The 19,042-nt window shown below is 46.4% G+C and overlaps 1 protein-coding gene and 1 pseudogene across 1 annotated transcript; both read right to left on the bottom strand.

Annotated features, from left to right (window-relative positions):
* Positions 1–5,428: 5,428 nt before the first annotated feature.
* On the bottom strand, positions 5,429–10,037 carry PENK (proenkephalin). Its single transcript, XM_005889165.3, has 3 exons — positions 9,819–10,037; positions 9,245–9,385; positions 5,429–6,555 (listed from the first exon to the last, which is right to left on the bottom strand). Exons 2-3 carry the CDS (start codon positions 9,380–9,382, stop codon positions 5,902–5,904), a joined length of 792 nt encoding a protein of 263 aa, XP_005889227.1. The 5' UTR covers positions 9,383–9,385; positions 9,819–10,037; the 3' UTR covers positions 5,429–5,901.
* A 687-nt stretch (positions 10,038–10,724) lies between these two features.
* The window catches only part of LOC102281209 (translation initiation factor eIF2B subunit alpha-like), a 196,663-nt pseudogene continuing 188,345 nt past the window's right edge, over positions 10,725–19,042 (bottom strand).

Below are 19,042 nucleotides of genomic sequence, written 5' to 3'. Positions count from 1 at the left end.
CCCTCGACATGGGGAGACAGAGACCCTTGAATTGTCTGGGGTTCTCCAGGGAAGACAGCAGTGGAGTCTCCTGTCACCCAGCCTGGGTGCGAGGCAAGCACCAGTGATGATGGGAGAGGATGTCTCTGTAATCGGTCACCTCCACTGTATAATCATAAGAGATTTGATTTAGACCATACCTGAATTGCCTAGTGGTTTTCTCTACTTTCTTCCATTTAAGTCTGAATCTTGCAATAAGGAGGTTCATAAGCTGCTCCACAGTCAGCCCCCGGTCTAGTTTTTGCTGACTATATAGAGTTTCTCCATGTTCAGCTGCAGAGAATAAAACCAATCTTATTTTGGTACTGACAGACTATTGGGTGATGTCCGTGTATAGAGCCCTCTCTTGTGTTGTTGGAAGAGGGTGTGCCTGTCCCTTCAGTGAAGGGGCTCCTTGAAACAGCTCTCCCATCAAAACCGCTGAGTCCCCTACAAAGTGGTCTGTGCTCCTCATCTGGCTGAGGACCTTCTACTAATGGCAGGGAGCCTGTGGGGAAACAGCAGAGACCGACAGGCACCCGGTGGGGAGGGCACTGCTGTAGCAGACACTCCACCTTGTGTTCCAAACGGGGAAGAACACATCGGGTACAGCTTGAGACACCAGGTGAACTGCCAGTGATGCCCTGGAGTCTGTCTACAGGCAGGGTTATGGGCATACAGTGGAGATTGAAACAGGGAGATAAAAACTGTCCCCTGAGGAGTCCTTTATGTTAAAAAAAATCTATTTATTTATTTGGCTGTTCCTGGTCTTAATTGTGACATGTGGGATCCAGTTCCCAGACCAGAGATCGAACTCAGGCCCCCTGCATTGGAAGCCACTGGACCACCAGGGAAGTCTCCTGAAGGCATTTTATAGTTTTTAAAAAATTCCTGCATTTATTTCGTTGTGTAAGGCCATTCACCACAGAGCAGAAAATAGTTAGGATGCTTCACTTGAAAAACAAATACATTTGAAAAGCAAAAGTGTAACTTAGAATACCCGAGTGGTCAATGGGCACATAAAATGATGTTCGATCTCATTAGTAATTAGGAAAATGTAAATTAAAACAAAATTTACAAAAAGATAATATGAAGAATTGGTGGGACATACACTGCAGTTGGAGAAGGAAATGGCAACCCACTCCAGTACTCTTGCCTGGAAAATCCCATGGACAGAGAAGCCTGTAGACTACAATCCATGGGATCACAAAGAGTTGGACACGACTGAGTGACTTCACTTTCACTTACACTGCTGTTGCTGCTAAGTCGCTTCAGTCGTGTCTGACTCCGTGCGACCCCATAGACGGCAGCCCACCAGGCTCCCCTGCCCCTGGGACTCTGCAGGCAAGAACACTGGAGTGGGTTGCCATTTCCTTCTCCAATGCATGAAAGCGAAAAGTGAAAGTGAAGTCGCTCAGTCTTTTCTTGACTCTTAGCGACCCCATGGACTGCAGCCCACCAGGCTCCTCCATCCATGGGATTTTCCAGGCAAGAGTACTGGAGTTAGGATTCCAAATTATACAAACTGTTTAAAAACTGGTGTGACAAGCTACCTTTGAACATATGCACATCCTAATATCTGGCAAATCTACTCTTGATTATATTCCCAAGAGAACTATCTCACTGTGATGAGCAACACGGTCACAGCAGTATTTGCAATAACCCCAAACTGGAACCAAAATGAGCCCCCATTAATAATACAATGGATCTGGTGGTATTTTCAGGCAATGGAATACCATATGGCAATAAAAATAATGTACCAACGATGGCTCTATGCAACAGGATGACTGAATTCCATAAATATAACTCTAGCCACATAAATGGAAAGTTTAAAAATATGCAGATTAATCTGTGGTTATACAGGTCAGGAGAGTGTCTACCCTTGGGGAGCAGAGGTGTGCATGCTTGTTCAGTCATGTCTGATTCTTCCACCCCATAGACTGTAGCCCGCCAGGCTCCTCAGTCCATGGGATTCTCCAGGCAAGAATGCGGGAATGAGTTGTCGTGCCCTCCTCCAGGGGATCTTCCCCATCCAGGGACTGAACCTACATCTTAGTCTCCTGCATTGGCAGGCAGTTTCTTTACCACTAGTGCCACCTGGGAAGCCCACATGGCATGGTATGTCTAAGCTATTGCATCGCTCCCTTTGCTGATGTGATGTTTGCAGTCTAAGTCCCTGAGAGGCCCAGGTGAGGGATACCTGGTTCCTGAGAGGATGAGGTGAGGCATACCTTGTCCCTGAGAGGACTAAGTGAGGCAGAGAGAGGTAGAGAAAAGCCCAAGACCCACTAGTAAGAGCTGAGGGGGTTTAGAAGGCAGTAGCCGATCCTGTCTGGGCTGCCTCTGTGCTGGCGAGGCTGAAGCATCTTATGTTAACCTGTTCCCACCACCTAATGAGGCTCGGACGAGGAGAGTGTGGCAGGAGAGCTTCCCATCACACCACTAGCTGGGATTTCTACGCAGGCAGCCTGGTCGCAGAAGTCACAGTTTATCACCTCCTAGGAGGAACCCAGTGGTGTGCATGCTTAGTCACTCAGTTGTGTCCGACTCTCTGTGACCCCACGGACTGTATGTAGCCCACCAGGCTCCTCTGTCCATGGAATTCTCCAGGCAAGAATACTGGAGTGGGTTTCCATTCCCTTCTCCAGGGGATCTTCCCGACCCAGGGATCGAACCTGCCTCTCTTGTGTCTCCTGCGTTGGCAGGTGGATTCTTTACCATCTGGGCCACTTGGGAAACCCAGGAGGAACCCAGATCAGGACTCAGGCTTGGAGGTGGAACTGGGGAAGGGAAGGGAGGTGAAGGGGGAAAACAGGGCCAGGACAGGGATGGGGTGGAGCAGCAGCACTCTCTGCAGTACGTGGGGGTCATTCTCAGAGGCACAGAGTTTTCCCGGAGACTCTCAGTGAGCTGCGAGTTTGAGCTCATCTTACCCTGGACTCTAGCCCATCAACCCTAAGTCCTTGTCTGGGCTTGTCCTCACCCTAGGTTGAGGTTACGGGACCTAGAGCACCCGTGCTGAGCTCAAGCTGAGCACCATGGCCAAGACACAGTGATTTGTTTTAAAAGAGCATCCCAGGGGTCTCAGGCAAGCACCCCAGCACATTTAAATAGGAGTCTTGAAAATTCAAACTTTTAAGAGATAAAGCTGCAAAATTCTGATGATAGAAGCTCAGCCTGAAGGTAGGACAGAACAGGGGTATCTGGGGACATAGGAGCCCCTGGGGCACATGGGTCCCATTTTGTGTACAGTCGCCCTTGTTCACTGGTTAAGGTCAGCCTGGGTGGGTTTCTTGCTTTCTGTGATGTTCTGAGAGGAGCTGGTGGCCCCATGTTCACCTAAAGGGAAGGAGTCATCTCATCCCATGATCTTTCCCTTCTCTTCTCTCGCCTCAGTTCCTTCCCCGCTAAATGTTTGTGGCGTGCCCTCTGGGTCCTTAATTCACCAGCAGGTGTGAGGGGTGAGCAAATACGAGAGCTGGCTACACTATTACTGGGCCCTTGGCAGAGACACCAAATGGTGAAGCAGAGGCCAGGCATTGGTTTGTTAACCACTCTGAGTGTTTGAGCTCTGACTACACAGCTACCCCAAGCAGAAATAAAAGGGCTCCTCATAAAGAATGGTGGCTGGTTTGAAAAAAGTCTATCCATTTGATTACATTTTCTCAAACATCTTGGGTGAGATACCTATGTACACATATTGCTTTACTGTAACATAATAATTAGGTTATTATCAGGAAGGGAAGAGGCATGCTACTCTTATCCTTGGGTGTAGGCCGGATTTCTGTTTCTCAGATTTGGCAATCCTTACTTCCTGGGGAGAGAATTAAATGACTTCTTTATTCCTCAAAGGACTAGCCCCATGTCTCTCAAATCTGACCTACAGGTGGGTTTTATTTGGGCCACACGGGTTTAAATGGAATCAATGGCTGAAATGAAAAACTTGAGATGTTGTCGTGAAGATGGAGGTTTCAGATTTCTTTGGAAAAGTCTGGCAATACTGGCTGGCAGTTCCCAGGGAAGAAATTGACTCAGGCTGAATAGAGACCCAGGATCTCTGATGTGCTTCGGCCCCGTCATGTCTGACTGGTCCAGGCATGGATTTCCAGGGGCCTGCTGCTGTTTATCAGCTCCTTCCCAGTCTGCTTCACACACTTACATTATCTGCATCTCTAGCTCAGAAGGAGGTGGGTGCTGGCCTGGAAGAAGTTAGTTTGTCAAGGATGAGGGAGATAGATAGTGGGCAGGGGTGGGGGCGCTCGGTGAGTGGCAGGGACCTGTGACCCTTTGCACTGGCTGGGAGGATAGTGCATGGCTGTGGGAATGTCCCAGGAAGCCGGTGGGGCTGGATGCAGAGCGCGACGGCCCCACTGGATTGGAGCCTGCGGTCTTGCACAGCACTGCACTGCAGAGCAGAGGCTGCTCCTCTGTGGCTAAGCTCTGATCTTGAGGGGAAGAACTTAAAGGAATGGATGAGTGAGGGTCCTGGGAAAATGACTCAGCAGACAGGAATTTAGCTGCAGGTGGCTTCAATTAGAAACACAAAGACGTGTTACATTTTTTGGTACCTGAATGTTGTCCCAAATGGCTTAATTAATGAAATAGTCATAAATCCCTTATGTGATGAGAATTTGCCTTCCAAAACATTCATAGTACCTTGCCCGGGGATCTGGTCACCAAATCCCTCGATTCACTCATCTATCCATTCATCAGATATCGGAAGACCCACAATGGTTGTGACGTAGGAGTGGACAATAGTGAGCAAGATAGCATCTCCAGTTCTTCCGAGTCTTGTGGTGATCTGGATGAGAGATATGGAACTGGAGTGGAGAGAGGACATTGCTTGGGAGCAAGAAATTTGGGGTCTTAATTCCATTTCTGTCCTTCAACTCCTGGGTAACATTGGGCCAATGACTAGATCTTTCTGGGCTCCATTTTTCTTATTTGTAAAATAGGGCTAAATTATCTTTTTTTTTTTTTATTAACTTCTAAAATACTTTGCTGAAGAAAAGAGACACACACATCTGAATGTAAAATGTAGATTTTCTTATACATAAGGGCATAGTTGGTTAGGCTTTGGTGTTCTTTATGGATGTGAATTCCAGAAATGAGAGTCACAATGCATTGTGTTTTCCTTCAGTGTCTTCACTCATCTTTGATTTCATATTGTTGTTGTTGTTTCAGTTGCCAAGTCATGTCTGACTCTGTGACCCCATGGACTGTAGCCCACCAGGCTCCTCTATTTATTGGATTTCCCAGGCAAGAATACTGAGTGGGTTGCCATTTCCTCTTGCAGGGGATCTTCCCGACCCAGGGATTGAACCCACATCTCCTGCACTGGAAGGTGGATTCTTTACTGCTGAACCACCAGGTAAGCCCAACATTTCGAATATAAGGAATCAAATGAAAAATGTTTTTACAGGTTTGGCTGTAGGAAGAGGAGGGGACCAGTAATGCTTCTGTCAAAAATCAAATGGTTTCACTGTCTCTGAGTTTGTGATTTGCTGGGGAAACTGAAGGGCAAATGAGACCTCTGAAGGAGAAGAAACTTAAGAATGTTATGCAGTTGGGGTAATGGGTTTATTATATCTACACACAAGTAGGCATTTATTGGCATTGTGTCAAAAATAAAGGACAAAGTGATAACAAAAACTGAGCATGGAAACAAGACAGCTGCAACAGACCAATATTTAAAAGCTTAAAGATTCTCAGAACACAGAACCTGGGATCACAGCTTTCAGGTTGTATAGTTAATTATCTGGACTCTCAAGTCAACTATATAATGCAAGCGACACGGGACAATACAACACACCAGCGCAGCAGTCTTTCACTGGGGGCAGAGGAAGGCTTGCTGGGGCTTCAGGTCACTGATGGGAAAGGGGATTAAAATCTCATAAATCCTCCATATCTTTTCTCCATTTCAGGAACTTCCTTGGAGTAACTTTCGCCTTCTTCCTCGGAGGGTAGGGGCTCGGCGAAGCGCTTGAGGAAGCCACCGTACCTTTTCTGGTAGTCCATCCACCACTCTGGACGACCCACTCTTCTCATGAAACCCCCGTATCGCTTCTGCAGCTCTTTGGTTTCATCTTCTAGGTGGGGGCTTCTCTTTAAGCCTCTCATGAAGCCCCCGTATCTCTTGCTCACGTCTTCAGCATCACTGCCCTCCTGGTGGAGGCTCCCCTCTCGCTGGTCCCCGGCTCCCAGCAGCTCCTTGAGCAGGTTGGAGGAGTTGCCCAGGCCGTCATCTTCCTCTGCATCCTTCTTCATGAAGCCCCCATATCTCTTGCCAAGGACCTCACCTCCATTTGCCTCTTCTTCCGCTTCCAGGGGGTACAGCTCATCCATTTTCTTCATGAAGCCCCCATACCGCTTCATGAAGCCCCCATACTTCTTAGCAAGCAGGTGGCTCTCCTCCTGTTTGCTGAGGGCACTGGTGGCATCTGGAGGAAGTTCTAGTTTGGTCAGCTGCAGAAGCTCCTTGCAGGTTTCCCAGGTCTTGAGAGAAGGTAGTTTCCCCTCACATTCCAGAGTGCAAGCCTGGGGAAATAATCGATTTAATGACAGAAGAGGCTTTTCTGATTTCACTCAGTGAACACATTTTCAGCCCCCACCGCCCACCCCACTGGGCCACTCTATGCTTGCTTTGATGAAAAAACTCCCACTTAATAATCTCATTTTTCTTACAACTTTTTGTTGTACTGAACAGGCAGATCGAAGGAAAATCAGAAGGGGAGATTGTGGAGAACTAACTGAATCAAATTAGAATTTGTCTTCAAATTTTAACAGATTGTACTATGATGTACTATTGCTATATTGTAAAGATATTTTCCCACCCAAATTTAACCTATATTTTTCTTAGCATTTCAGTTTTTTTATGGTTCTACTTATAGAACTCAGTTACTAACTCTTGATTTAGACATAAAAACTAGGCCTTTTCTTGAGATTTAAAATATATTGGTATATTACTTAATATGAAATATATACATATCATTTTTCACAAAGAAAAGCATTTTATTAGTGCAACAAAATTCTGGTATATAGTTAATCAGCTCTTACTAATTATTTAAGTTTTGTGTCTAAGAAAATTAAACACATGCACAAATAAAAATCTACAGATCTAATAAAAATAATGGTGCTATTTTATTTTTGACCTCTGATTAAGAAAACTAACCATTATTAAAAATTTAAGATGTTCAGATTTCAAGACTATTTCCATCCTAAAGTGAAATTCAAATACTCCATTTGCCAAAAATTTATGTTGAATATTTTGTATACTATTACCAAAAGGTTATTTTAATATTGGCATTCCTTAAAACAAATAATGGCAAATAACTAGAATAACAGTCATTAGTACAAAAGTGATATTAATTTATATCTTACAGCCTCTCTCTCTCATGCTCAGTTATGTTGGACTCTTCGTAACCCCATGAACTGTAACCCGCCAGGCTCCTCTGTCCATGAGATTTCCCAGGCAAGAATACTGGAGTAGGCTGCCATTTCCTCCTCCAGGGCATCTTCTGACCCAGGGATTGAAATTGCATCTCCTGCATTGGCAGGCGATTTACCTGCCACTGGGAAGGTAATATCTACCTGGGAAACTGATATTCCTACAGCCATCTATACATTTTTTGTATTATTTATCATACTTTGTGTTGGAGAGTAAATTCAGTTTGGACATCAGTCATGGCATGGCTGCTCATTATTTTTTAATCCATCATAGAATGAAGTGCAAGCGTCTTTCACATGGTGCAAATTCCACAATTATTTGTTACTTGATTTTACTACATAATTCTAGCTAGGCAAGCTTATTTCTCATGTATCTTTTCTTTTTCTTCCTGTTTTTTTTTTTTAATTTGTCTTTTTCATCCAAGCTAAAATTTCAGAGCTGCTGTAATTCTAACAATATAGTGGCTAACAAGCCATTTGTCACAGACAAAATAACTATCCTATATGCAAATCCCAAGAGAAAACCAATCAGTAAAACACAAATAAGAAAGAAAAATATGGATGCTGGGGATTGTCACCTCTACTAAAGACGCAACATTTTTTCTCAGAGTTTAAATATAAGACCTATTTGTCAAATGGAGAGGATGGCGCAATCCAAATGGAACAAACAAACATTTAACCTGAAACATACTGTCTTGGGTTCTGTAGAATCCTTCCCTTAGTGATTTTCCCTGTTTTGTGCATCTAGGTAAGAGAATTGCTTCAGAAGGTCTGGAAAGGCACTTGACTCTTTGGATTAATACATATTCTCTGCCTAACTTTTTAAGTCATCACAGAATCTCAACAAATTGAGACAGGGCAAATGAACCCTTGGGGGAGCTAGTTAAAATGAAGCTTCTTGGGCCCCCACTTCAGCGATTCTGAGTCCCTGGGGGCAGCAAGAGTGATTTAGGAGCATCGGATTACCATTAGAATGACAGTTCTTTTGAACTTAGATTCATTTCTCCCAACAACACCAAGCCCCTGTATAATTTATCTTTGCATCATAGGCCACCTCTTTGGACTCTCTGTGCCCCTTTCACAGCCAAATTAAACTGTTGTCTTACTAGTTTAATTAATAAAATGTACTATTAACGATAGTACCTTCTAGGCAGAACAGAAGTTGAATTTCAGGGGGACTCACCTGTAGAACAGTCCCCGACCCATCTCTCCTGTCCACTGAATTCTCCCTGCCTCCTCTTTATCCACACCGTCCCGTCCCCGCGCCCCCCGCCCCACCCCTCCCCACAAGTGAGGGTCATGGTCTGAGAGACCTAAGGTTAAAAGGGCTAGAGAAATGAAATTCAAAGAAAGATGGCGAGATTATCACTTAAAAAACTGTTATTTGCGGGAAGGATGGGTTGATGCTTGTGTGCGGAAGGGGCCCTAGGTGGGCTTTGTGAGCAGGTGGGTGACTGAGCATCTTCCCTGGGGCAGGTGAGGGGGACAGCCGGTGCTCTCCGAGGTCCTGAAGAGAGAGAGAGAGAGCGCGCACCAGCGGGGCGCCCACCTCCCCGGGGTGAAAACGAACAAGGTTTGCGCGGCGACATCGCCGCCCTTTCGGTCCCTAGCTAGTCGCGGGGACCCGAAACTCAGAGCCAAAGCGGGACCTTGGTCAGTGTTCGGGGAGCAGTCGGGACACCTGGGTCACCTGGGGTCGGCGCCGACTGTGAGCACGGCGGGCCCGGGCTGTGCGCGCAGGGTCCGGGTTAGCTGCTCCCGCACCGCGCGGAACACTCACCAGCGGGTTGAGGTCAGTCGGGCGCGCCAGGCGGTAGCTGCACGTGGCGCAGTCCTGGCTGCATTCTGCCCTCACGGTCGCCAGGAGCCCGGGGCCGAGCGCCAGCAGCCAAGTGCTGAGTCCCAGGAACCGCGCCATGGGCTGCGGGGAGAGCGCACAGAGCTTCGAGTCTGTCCGCGCGCTCAGCGGGGCCCTGGGAAGGACTCCGAGCCGGGCAGCCGCAACTGGGGTGAGGGTGCTTCATCGAACCAGAGCTCACGGGACCCTCTTTCCTGCCCTCCCCCGCCCACCCGGGGGACCGCTCCGATCGCCTCTCGGTTCCCGAGTGGTCCCTGTGGCCCGGAGCCTGGGGCGGCCCCAGGCACTGGCTCTCTGCAGGGCAGGATTCTGGAGGGGACTACGGAGACCAAATTCGAGAGCCCGGGAGCCCGGGGAGTGGCGACATTGACCCGGGTCACATACAAGGAGCGGAAGAAAGTTGGGAGACCCCATGCAATGCAACGCGGAATAAAACGCAGCTGGCTGAGAGCCCCAAACCCACGCAGCAAGGTGGGCTTCGGCCGAGTTCACTCACGTTGCCGCTGTTCGGGGCACGCAGGTCGGTCGTGGAAACCGGGTCCGGGGCGACTCTCGGCGAGGGGAGAGCCAGGAAAGCGGGCGGGCCTCACTCTCGCGGTCCTCGGCGTCGCCGCGGCTGCAGCGCAGAGACGGGTCTCCGGCCTCGCCAGCCTCCCTCGCCGTCCAGGCTGCGGCGGCAGGAGCCACTTTATAATTCGTCCGGGAGCGCAGGAGGCGAGCGCGCCCCAATCGCCGGCGGGCTGCTGTTGACGCAGGCCCTACGCCGGCTGAGCACCGCCCCCGCCGGAAGAGGGGTCCCGGCCTGGGCGGGGGGACCCGCGTGGCTGCGCACCCCTCGGCCGGGTGACACACCGAGGCAGTTAGGAAAGTTGGGGAGAGGGTGCGATGAGATCAAGTCCCCCCGCGTAAAGTCACCGCAATTGCCTTCCCCGGGGAGCGCGCTTAGCATCAGAGCCCAGGTGGGGGTTTAGCGGGTAGATAGATTGATTTAGATTCTGGAATGTGCTGGAGACCCTAGGAGTAAGTGCTGGGATTACCCCGCCCTGCCTCCTCCTGGAGCGCCCCCGCCGTCCGGGTGGGCATCCGGTGCAGCCGTCCGGAATGTCGTCACTTGTCCACCCATCTGTCCCCAATGCACTAGACTTCTTGCTGACAGTAAGGCGCGTAGTAGGTGCTCAGTTAATGGTTAAGGGAATGACTGAAACTTTCTGGGAATCTTAACATCTCCGGAGGGCGCTTTTCCTTTTTGCATTAGTGAGACCCCCTTGCCAAGCGCGCACGCGGTTGCCAAGTTCCCATGCTTCGGGAACGACTTTCTGTCCGACCAGAGTGATCTGGGGGATTTAGGCCAGTGAGAGGGGGTACGGGGTTGGGATGGTCCCAGGACCATCCATTTCAGGAACTAGTAGATTTTTGCAGTTATCTTCTGGGGAAAATCTGGGACTGTGATGGCGAGAGAGCGAGGTGGGAGGACTCGGTGCCCAGGGCGTCCCGCGCTTGGGGCGCGTACCTCGGCTTGACTGGGAGGGGGGCGCGGTGGGCAGCGCCGATGGCGGAGGCGCAGGCTGTCTCTCAACTGAGGCCCGCTCGCCACCTTGGCTCTGCGGAAGATTACCAAGATGCAACCATTTACCTTGTCAGTGTCCCCATTTGGAAAATTGGTACAGAGGTAATGGGACAAAATAGGGCCGAAGGCTATCCATAGTGTTCCAGAGAGACACAAATGAAATAATGGACCAAAGCACTTAGCCTTAGCAAGCCTTAAGAACGTGCTTCTAATCCTGACATCCATATGTCTTTAGGTTGTCTATCAACGTATCTTTCGTTTATTGTTTACTTATCCATCCATCCATCAACCATCCATCCTTCCACTCACCCATTTTCCATCCATCCATCCTTTCATCCATCCATGTACCTATCAATCCTGGTCCTAGAGGGAAATCACAGAGTCCCAAAGCTGGCAGGAGAAAGTATCCCAGTGCTTTCCCAGACAAAGCGCCGTCTGCCCTTAGACCTTTGCGTGGCCAGCCGCCACAGCGCTCTTCCGAGCTCGGGCGGCTTTGTGTCTTCCACTCTGGTCACTAGAGGGCAGCGCTTTCCTGCGTAGGTCTGGGCACCGGGGAAGAGCAGCGCGCCAGCAGCGGACACGCACACGAGTGCCCGCGGAGCAGCATCGCGCTCAGCCTGCCTCCAGGGCAGGGGCAGCCCCGCACCCGGCGGGGAAGCGGGGCGCGGGGCTGAGACAACAGAACGCCCTAGACAGCCCTAAGGAGCCAGATTGACATCTAGCCAGAAAAGCAAGACGCTTCCCCTTTGACGTTTTAGGCTTTTCACAGGGACGCTGGTGGAGAGCTGGTGATGTCTCCAGCCACTCACCCAATAGGAACGAGGGTTCCCCCTGCTGCCTGGGGTTTGGAAAGGCAGCAACTACACAGCAGTGCTCAGCGCGAAATGATTGCACGGACAATCCGGGCTTAAGGGGAGAGAATACTTGCTGTATCTTAGCACAGACATACCTGGGATCACTCAGGAACAGACTTGAAACTCGTAACGGGAGACTGGAGGCTGAGACCCTGGTGTGAATGACTGCACCATGTGGTGCATTCCCCCAAAGGCCCCTTGGAATCTTGGAAAATTAGTAGCTGAAGACTGAAAGGGGACTTGAATATAAGTTATTTCAATCTTTATTCTGCAGATGGGAAACCGAGGCTCAGAGCGTCCAAATGACCATCCAGACATAACCAGGCAGAACCAGATCATCTCACACGTCTCTAGGGAGAATCCCGTCACCCTATCAGACTCGGTTTGTTTCAGTTGGAACAATTACTGTTTGCTCTGAGTTAGTTTCTCTTGTTGCATCTGCATATTAATGTGTAGTTTTATGTATTTTTGGTTGCACTGGCTTTCTCTAGTTGCAGCAAGCCGGGGCTTCTTTTGTTGCAGAGCAAGGGCTATAGTTGCTATAGTATTGTGGCTCAGTAGTTGTTGCGAGGCGTGTGGGATCTTTTGGGACCAGGGATTGAACCTCCCGAACTGGCAGGTGGATTCTTAACCACTGTGCAACCAGGGAAGTCCTCTCTGAGGCTTTTTAAATGTCAGGAGAGAGAGGAAAGGAAACCGAGGGCCATTCCCTAAGAGTAGGGCAGGGTATTGAATGCCCAGCACCTGCCTGGGTACTTGGGATGTAGATGGTGCTGAATGAAATGTGTGTTGACCGATTAACTGAAGGAATGAGGTAGGGACAGGTGGGTCTATTTTTGTGCCCCAATCAGCCTTCTCCTTGTCTACCCTGGGGCTACAGGTCATACATTTTTGTGTTCATTTTTGTATTTGAACAGTTGCTAGAGGGTTGCAAAGGATTCATCTTTTCATGATCCTTTAAATATTTCAGGAACTAGTAGATTTTTGCAGTTATCTTCTGGAGAAAAGCTGCCCTTGTAATCAGACTAAAATAAAAGAGAAGAGAACCTTCTCTTAAAGCAGCTAACCCAGAGAATTCTGATTCCCAGGTTAGGATCAAGACCTTGCCTTCTTATCCTAAGGTCCTTGACATCAGACAGAAGAGAGTCATTCTAGAGACCAACAAATGTGGTTTGTAAAACCCTGAGGATGAGTAGTATTTTACTCAGTTCTTATGTATTCTGGGAGCCCAAAGGAGGGATTTTAAAATGTCCTCTCAGTGTCCTGTCATTTCCAGGATGGAAGATGCTTAAGTTGAACTGTATCATTCAGGTGCCCGTTCTTTTTCTTGCTTCCCCTTCCCACCACCCAAACACACATACTTTATTATGGAAACTGGTTTCTCTGCTCTTCTCTTCTGTAGCAATAAAATAGCAGCAGGGGGTAGAAGGCAGTTCCTCGGTCTGGGGATTGTGTAATGTTTCAGAGTAAAAGCACCATATTCTCACACTTCTGATGTTTGGAGTCATGGCAGAGCACGGCAGACCTGCCCCTCTTCAGTTACAGTGTGAATCGCGGGCTTTGTGAGATAGGATTCTGTGAGCTGGGCATGTTGCTCTGAAGGACCACTACTAAAGCATTTTCTTCAGACTGGAGCAGAAAAAGCATCCTGCAGAGAGGTGTAAGCAAAGTTCCTGGGAAGATGATTTGTGATGTAATAAATCCACATTCTAAGGAGCATGAATGCTGGCACATTCTCATCCTCAAACAGTCAGGAAGCAAAATAAACCCCTTGGAAGAAAAAGGAACCTGGTACAGAGTTGCCTGAAACTGAGTTTAAATAATAGAAAATGTATCACAGAGAGAGAGAGAGAAAGTGAGCAAGAGAGAGAGAAAGACAACGAGGAAATATTAAAAGAGCCAGGAAGGGAAATATACATTTTAGTATTGGAAATTCCCAGGCAAGAATACTGGAATGGGTTGCTGTTTCCTCCTCCAAGGGATCTTTCCAACCCAGAGATCGAACCAGGGTCTTCTGAGTCTCTTGGATTGCAGGCGGATTCTTTACCTACTGAGGCATTGGGGAAGCCACATTTTAGTGTTAAGCACAGGTAATTAGACCATGAATAAAACAAGTCACATTATGACTCAGATTGAAAGAAGATAGAGCTACAGATCCTTTGGCTGGTTGACTTTTGAAATGACTTTGGAATGAAATTGGCATTGGAGGAATTTAACAGCCACTCCAGAGAACTAGCCATATTAAAAAGTTGTATTGCCCCTTTGAATCTAAACTGCATTTAATCACTTGATTTTTATTTGTTTTGGGCGGTTTCCAAAATCAAATTCTAGATCCCACCTGCAGGACCTGAAGAAAAGGCGATCAAAAGTATTAATTGAATGAATGAAGACATCCACCAAGGAGGCGGTTTCCACCATTGAGGTAATGCTAGAAGAGAAAATCAAAACAGGTTTTGGGTAACAAGAAATCACTGACATGAAATCTATGGCTCCAGGTACCCCACCTCTGGAGGGGACCCACTGCATACGACCCACAGCACAAGCTTTACATGTGATAGGTCCTCAGGAAAGTCGTTTTTGTAAAACATGTTCCTCTTGTGGCTACATCACCCATAGCTCGTGTGCTCGTGGGGTGGACATCAGAAGTCAAACTGTTGTCATAAAATTTTATAGAGAAAGAGCTAAACCCTGCAGATGCTCACTTCTCACACATTACTCTCTTGGTATCTACTTTGTTGTATATAGACATAAAAAATATGTCACTTAAAAAATAGTCACAAGCTGAAAGTTGAGAGTTATGTTTTATTCACTGGGAGTTTTTAGGACTTTAGGTCTGAGAGACAGCATCTCATGTGACCCTGAGAGAACTGCTCCGAGGAGGCAATGGGAAGAGTCAGATTACAGAGATGTTTTACAACAAAGGGCAGGTAGCCTGAACATCAAGAGATTATTGTGAATTAAAGGAAACCAGATAACCCAAGTTAAGGAATTGAACAATTTTCTATGTATAGGAAGACGCAAGAGTCCGGGGCTCACTGAAATCATTCCTTTCATAAGCATCTCAACTCTCTGGGGCCAGTATCCTGTGTTTTTTCACATCCTGAGCTCCCTTGGGCTCACCATAGAAAGTCGCTGTAATATCATGGCTGTTAGATTCCAGGTATTTTTCTCCTTCCTGAGTGCCCTGAGGGGCTGGAATTGCTGGTGACTATGACATCCTTATGTACAGATATGGCAGGAAATACTCCATTTCTCAGATGTTAGAGCTTAGACAAAAATGTTATTTTTATGTATGTGAACCTCATGAAAATCAGTCTAGGAGAAGTGATCTTGTGTGGCACAAAATGGAATTGAAGGAGAACAGTAAGGTCAAATTATATGTCTTTTTTCTACTGTAGGATTGTTATCCGATTATACATTTAGTGGAAGAGCAATGCCAAGAAATACCTCAGTGGAAATCCTAGAACCTAACAAGAAACACAATTTCATGCAGGAGAACAATTATTATGCTGTTAAGAGTTTAGGATCACAAAATACTAATTTTAATTTCCATTTTGTTATTGAGTGTGTAAACTTGGGAAAGTCAGTCTCTAAACCTTATTTTTCTCATCTGCACAATGGGGAAAACAAAACGAACCACACTAGCTTGTTGCATGGATTAAATGAAAAACTAATATGTGTGTACACACATACTGTGTAGGGATTCAATTTTTATTAACGACCTTTTTTGTTGTTGTTGTTGTGCTGTGTTAAATTGCATTTCTGAGGTAGAATTTATTTTTATTCTTCTCAGTTTCTGGATTGTCATGTTCTTGGCTTCTTATTTTTGAAGCTATAATTTGGTTGCCTTAGTGGAGTGTTCAGATAAAGAAAATAAGTGAACATTTTGATAACGGTTGAAGGAAATGGGCTGTTTATCTACCTGGATCTAGTGCTCCAAATTAAAAATCACAGAGATAGGGGAATTTATAATACCTGCAGATAGCAAGCTGCTTCATAACATTATAAGATATTGCTAGAAAAGAGGACTTGGGCATGACGTGCACAGTCATCAATTGTTGTTTTATCTGGGATAGATTTTGTAGATTAATCTTCAACACTTCTGTGTGTGGCAGAGCCAATTAGAGGAGGTAAGATGTAGACATGTTTGGATTGGGACACTCACAGGCTACCCAGGAGGGCAGGGTTCCTCGAACAAGTGGAAAAGGTTGGAGAGCCAGAGGACAAGGCAGAGAGGGAGGAAGGAGCCTGTGGATGGAGACAGCTGTCAGAGTGCCAGGCAGTGTGAATGAGGAATTGACTTGCTTTGGAAGCCTTGATGGAGTAGGCTGAGGGATAGTGGGAGTGAAGCAGGAAGGAAGGGGCTTGCCTAAGCACTTTTGGAGGGAACTGGGGGAAGCAGCTGGTCATTCAGATGTGCCTGAAGGCTCGAGCATTGGCTCCCGTGAGCCCACCATATTCACTGCCATGCCCACTCCCACAGTGAGCTCCCTAAGGAGTTAGATCATCCCAGGAGATCTGCTTAGAGATGGGGTGAGAAGAAATTATTTCGTCCCTCATGTAGAATATGTTTGTGTTTTTAACTTCATACTCCCTAGAGAAGATGTGGAAATAAGACAAAATGGGAGCCTCTGGGATCATCTCTTATCATTAGTCTAGTCCATCATCCCCCTAGAGGACCACACGGGCTTCATTAACAGACATTCTCCAAGGTAAGTTCTCCTTTAGATTCTTGCCATGTGTCTTCCAAATGTACTTGCCTCTTTTATGTAGATTGTCTCTGATTTTGCATGGGGCATCCCCCTAACCCTCAGGAAGCCTGTGTCTTTGACTACTGCTTTCTCTCTTGTATTGTTAGTTTTAGTTGTTACTTCTTAGTCCTCATATACTCTCATAAAGCATAAAAACTTGCTTATTTTTCTTGTTTTTTTAAATAAGCATTTTCTTAGTACATTGGTAGATACCAAGGACTGGCGGGGGGAGTAGGTGGGGAGGGTGAGTGAGAAGTTAGTGTTTAACAGTGACAGAGTTTCAGTTTAGGAAGGTGAAAAATTTGGGAGATAGATATGGTGAGAGTTGCACAGTCATGAGAATGTACTTAGTGCCACTAAACTGTTATAGTTGAATATTGTTAAAATAGTATGTTTTATATTATGTGACTTTTACCATATTAAAGAAGTGCTAAAAAGAGCACTTTCTTAAATCTGCAATCATTTTCCTCCATGCTCAATTTCTATCTAACTATCTTGGCAGTGAAGACTGTTGAAGAATGGTCCGACTCCTTTATGGCCCTTCCTAATCTCTATGATACCAAGGGAACATTTCATGCAAAGATGAGCTCGATAAAGGACAGAAATGGTATGGACCTAACAGAAGCAGAAGATATTAAGAAGAGATGGCATGAATATACAGAAGAACTGTACAAAAAAGATCTTCACGACCCAGATAATCACGATGGTGTGATCACTGACCTAGAACCAGATGTCCTGGAATGTGAAGTCAAGTGGGCCTTAGAAAGCATCACTACGAACAAAGCTAGTGGAGGTGATGGAATTCCAGTTGAGCTTTTCCAAATCCTGAAAGATGATGCTGTGAAAGTGCTGCACTCAATATGCCAGCAAATTTGGAAAACTCAGCAGTGGCCACAGGACTGGAAAAGGTCAGTTTTCATTCCAATCCCAAAGAAAGGCAATGCCAAAGAATGCTCAAACTACTGCACAATTGCACTCATCTCACACGCTAGTAAAGTAATGCTCAAAATTCTCCAAGCCAGGCTTCAGCAATACGTGAACCGTGAACTTCCTGATGTTCAAGCTGGTTTTAGAAAAGGCAGAGGAACCAGAGATCAAATTGCCAACATCCGCTGGATCATGGAAAAAGCAAGAGAGTTCCAGAAAAACATCTATTTCTGCTTTATTGACTATGCCAAAGCCTTTGACTGTGTGGATCACAATAAACTGTGGAAAATTCTGAAAGAGATGGGCATACCAGACCACTTGATCTGCCTCTTGAGAAATCTGTATGCAGGCCAGGAAGCAACAGTTAGAACTGGACATGGAACAACAGACTGGTTCCAAAAAGGAAAAGGAGTTCGTCAAGGCTGTATATTTTCACCCTGCTTATTTAACTTATATGCAGAGTACATCATGAGAAACGCTGGACTGGAAGAAACACAAGCCGGAATCAAGATTGCTGGGAGAAATATCAATAACCTCAGATATGCAGATGATACCACCCTTATGGCAGAAAGTGAAGAGGAGCTAAAAAGCCTCTTGATGAAAGTGAAAGAGGAGAGTGAAAAAGTTGGCTTAAAGCTCAACATTCAGAAAATGAAGATCATGGCATCTGGTCCCATCACTTTATGGGAAATAGATGGGGAAACAGTGGAAACAGTGTCAGACTTTATTTTTGGGGCTCCAAAATCACTGCAGATGGTGACTGCAGCCGTGAAATTAAAAGACGCTTACTCCTTGGAAGGAAAGTTATGACCAACCTAGATAGCATATTCAAAAGCAGAGACATTACTTTGCCAACAAAGGTTCGTCTAGTCAAGGCTATGGTTTTTCCTGTGGTCATGTATGGATGTGAGAGTTGGACTGTGAAGAAGGCTGAGCGCCAAAGAATTGATGCTTTTGAACTGTGGTGTTGGAGAAGACTCTTGAGAGTCCCTTGGACTGCAAGGAGATCCAACCAGTCCATTCTGAAGGAGATCAGCCCTGGGATTTCTTTGGAAGGAATGATGCTCCAGTACTTTGGCCACCTCATGTGAAGAGTTGACTCATTGGAAAAGACTCTGATGCTGGGAGGGATTGGGGGCAGGAAGAGAAGGGGACGCCAGAGGATGAGATGGCTGGATGGCGTCACTGACTCGATGGACATGAGTTTGAGTGAACTCCGAGAGTTGGTGATGGACAGGGAGGCCTGGCGTGCTGCAATTCATGGGTTCGCAAAGAGTCGGACACGACTGAGCAACTGAACTGAACTGAACTGATGATAAGGTTTAAAGTAAAATGTTTTTCAAACTATATATACAATGTTCCAGCACTATTTATTGAAAAGACTATTCTTTTCCCATTGAATTATTCTGGAAACTTAGTTAAAAATCAATTGACATAAAATTGTGGCTCTATTTCTGAATTCTGTGTTCTATTCTTTGTTCCACCGATCAGTATGGTGCTAACATTCCACACTGCCTTGACTACTGTAGCTTTATATTAAATCTTGAAATAAAACAAATTCTCCAACTTTTCTTTAGCTTTTTCCTAATTGTGTTATCCATTACAGTTCTTCTCATTTCCA

Source organism: Bos mutus, chromosome 14 (assembly GCF_027580195.1).
Source record: "Bos mutus isolate GX-2022 chromosome 14, NWIPB_WYAK_1.1, whole genome shotgun sequence".
Taxonomy (NCBI): Eukaryota; Metazoa; Chordata; class Mammalia; order Artiodactyla; family Bovidae; genus Bos; species Bos mutus.
This window is presented reverse-complemented; position numbering and strand designations above follow the sequence as displayed.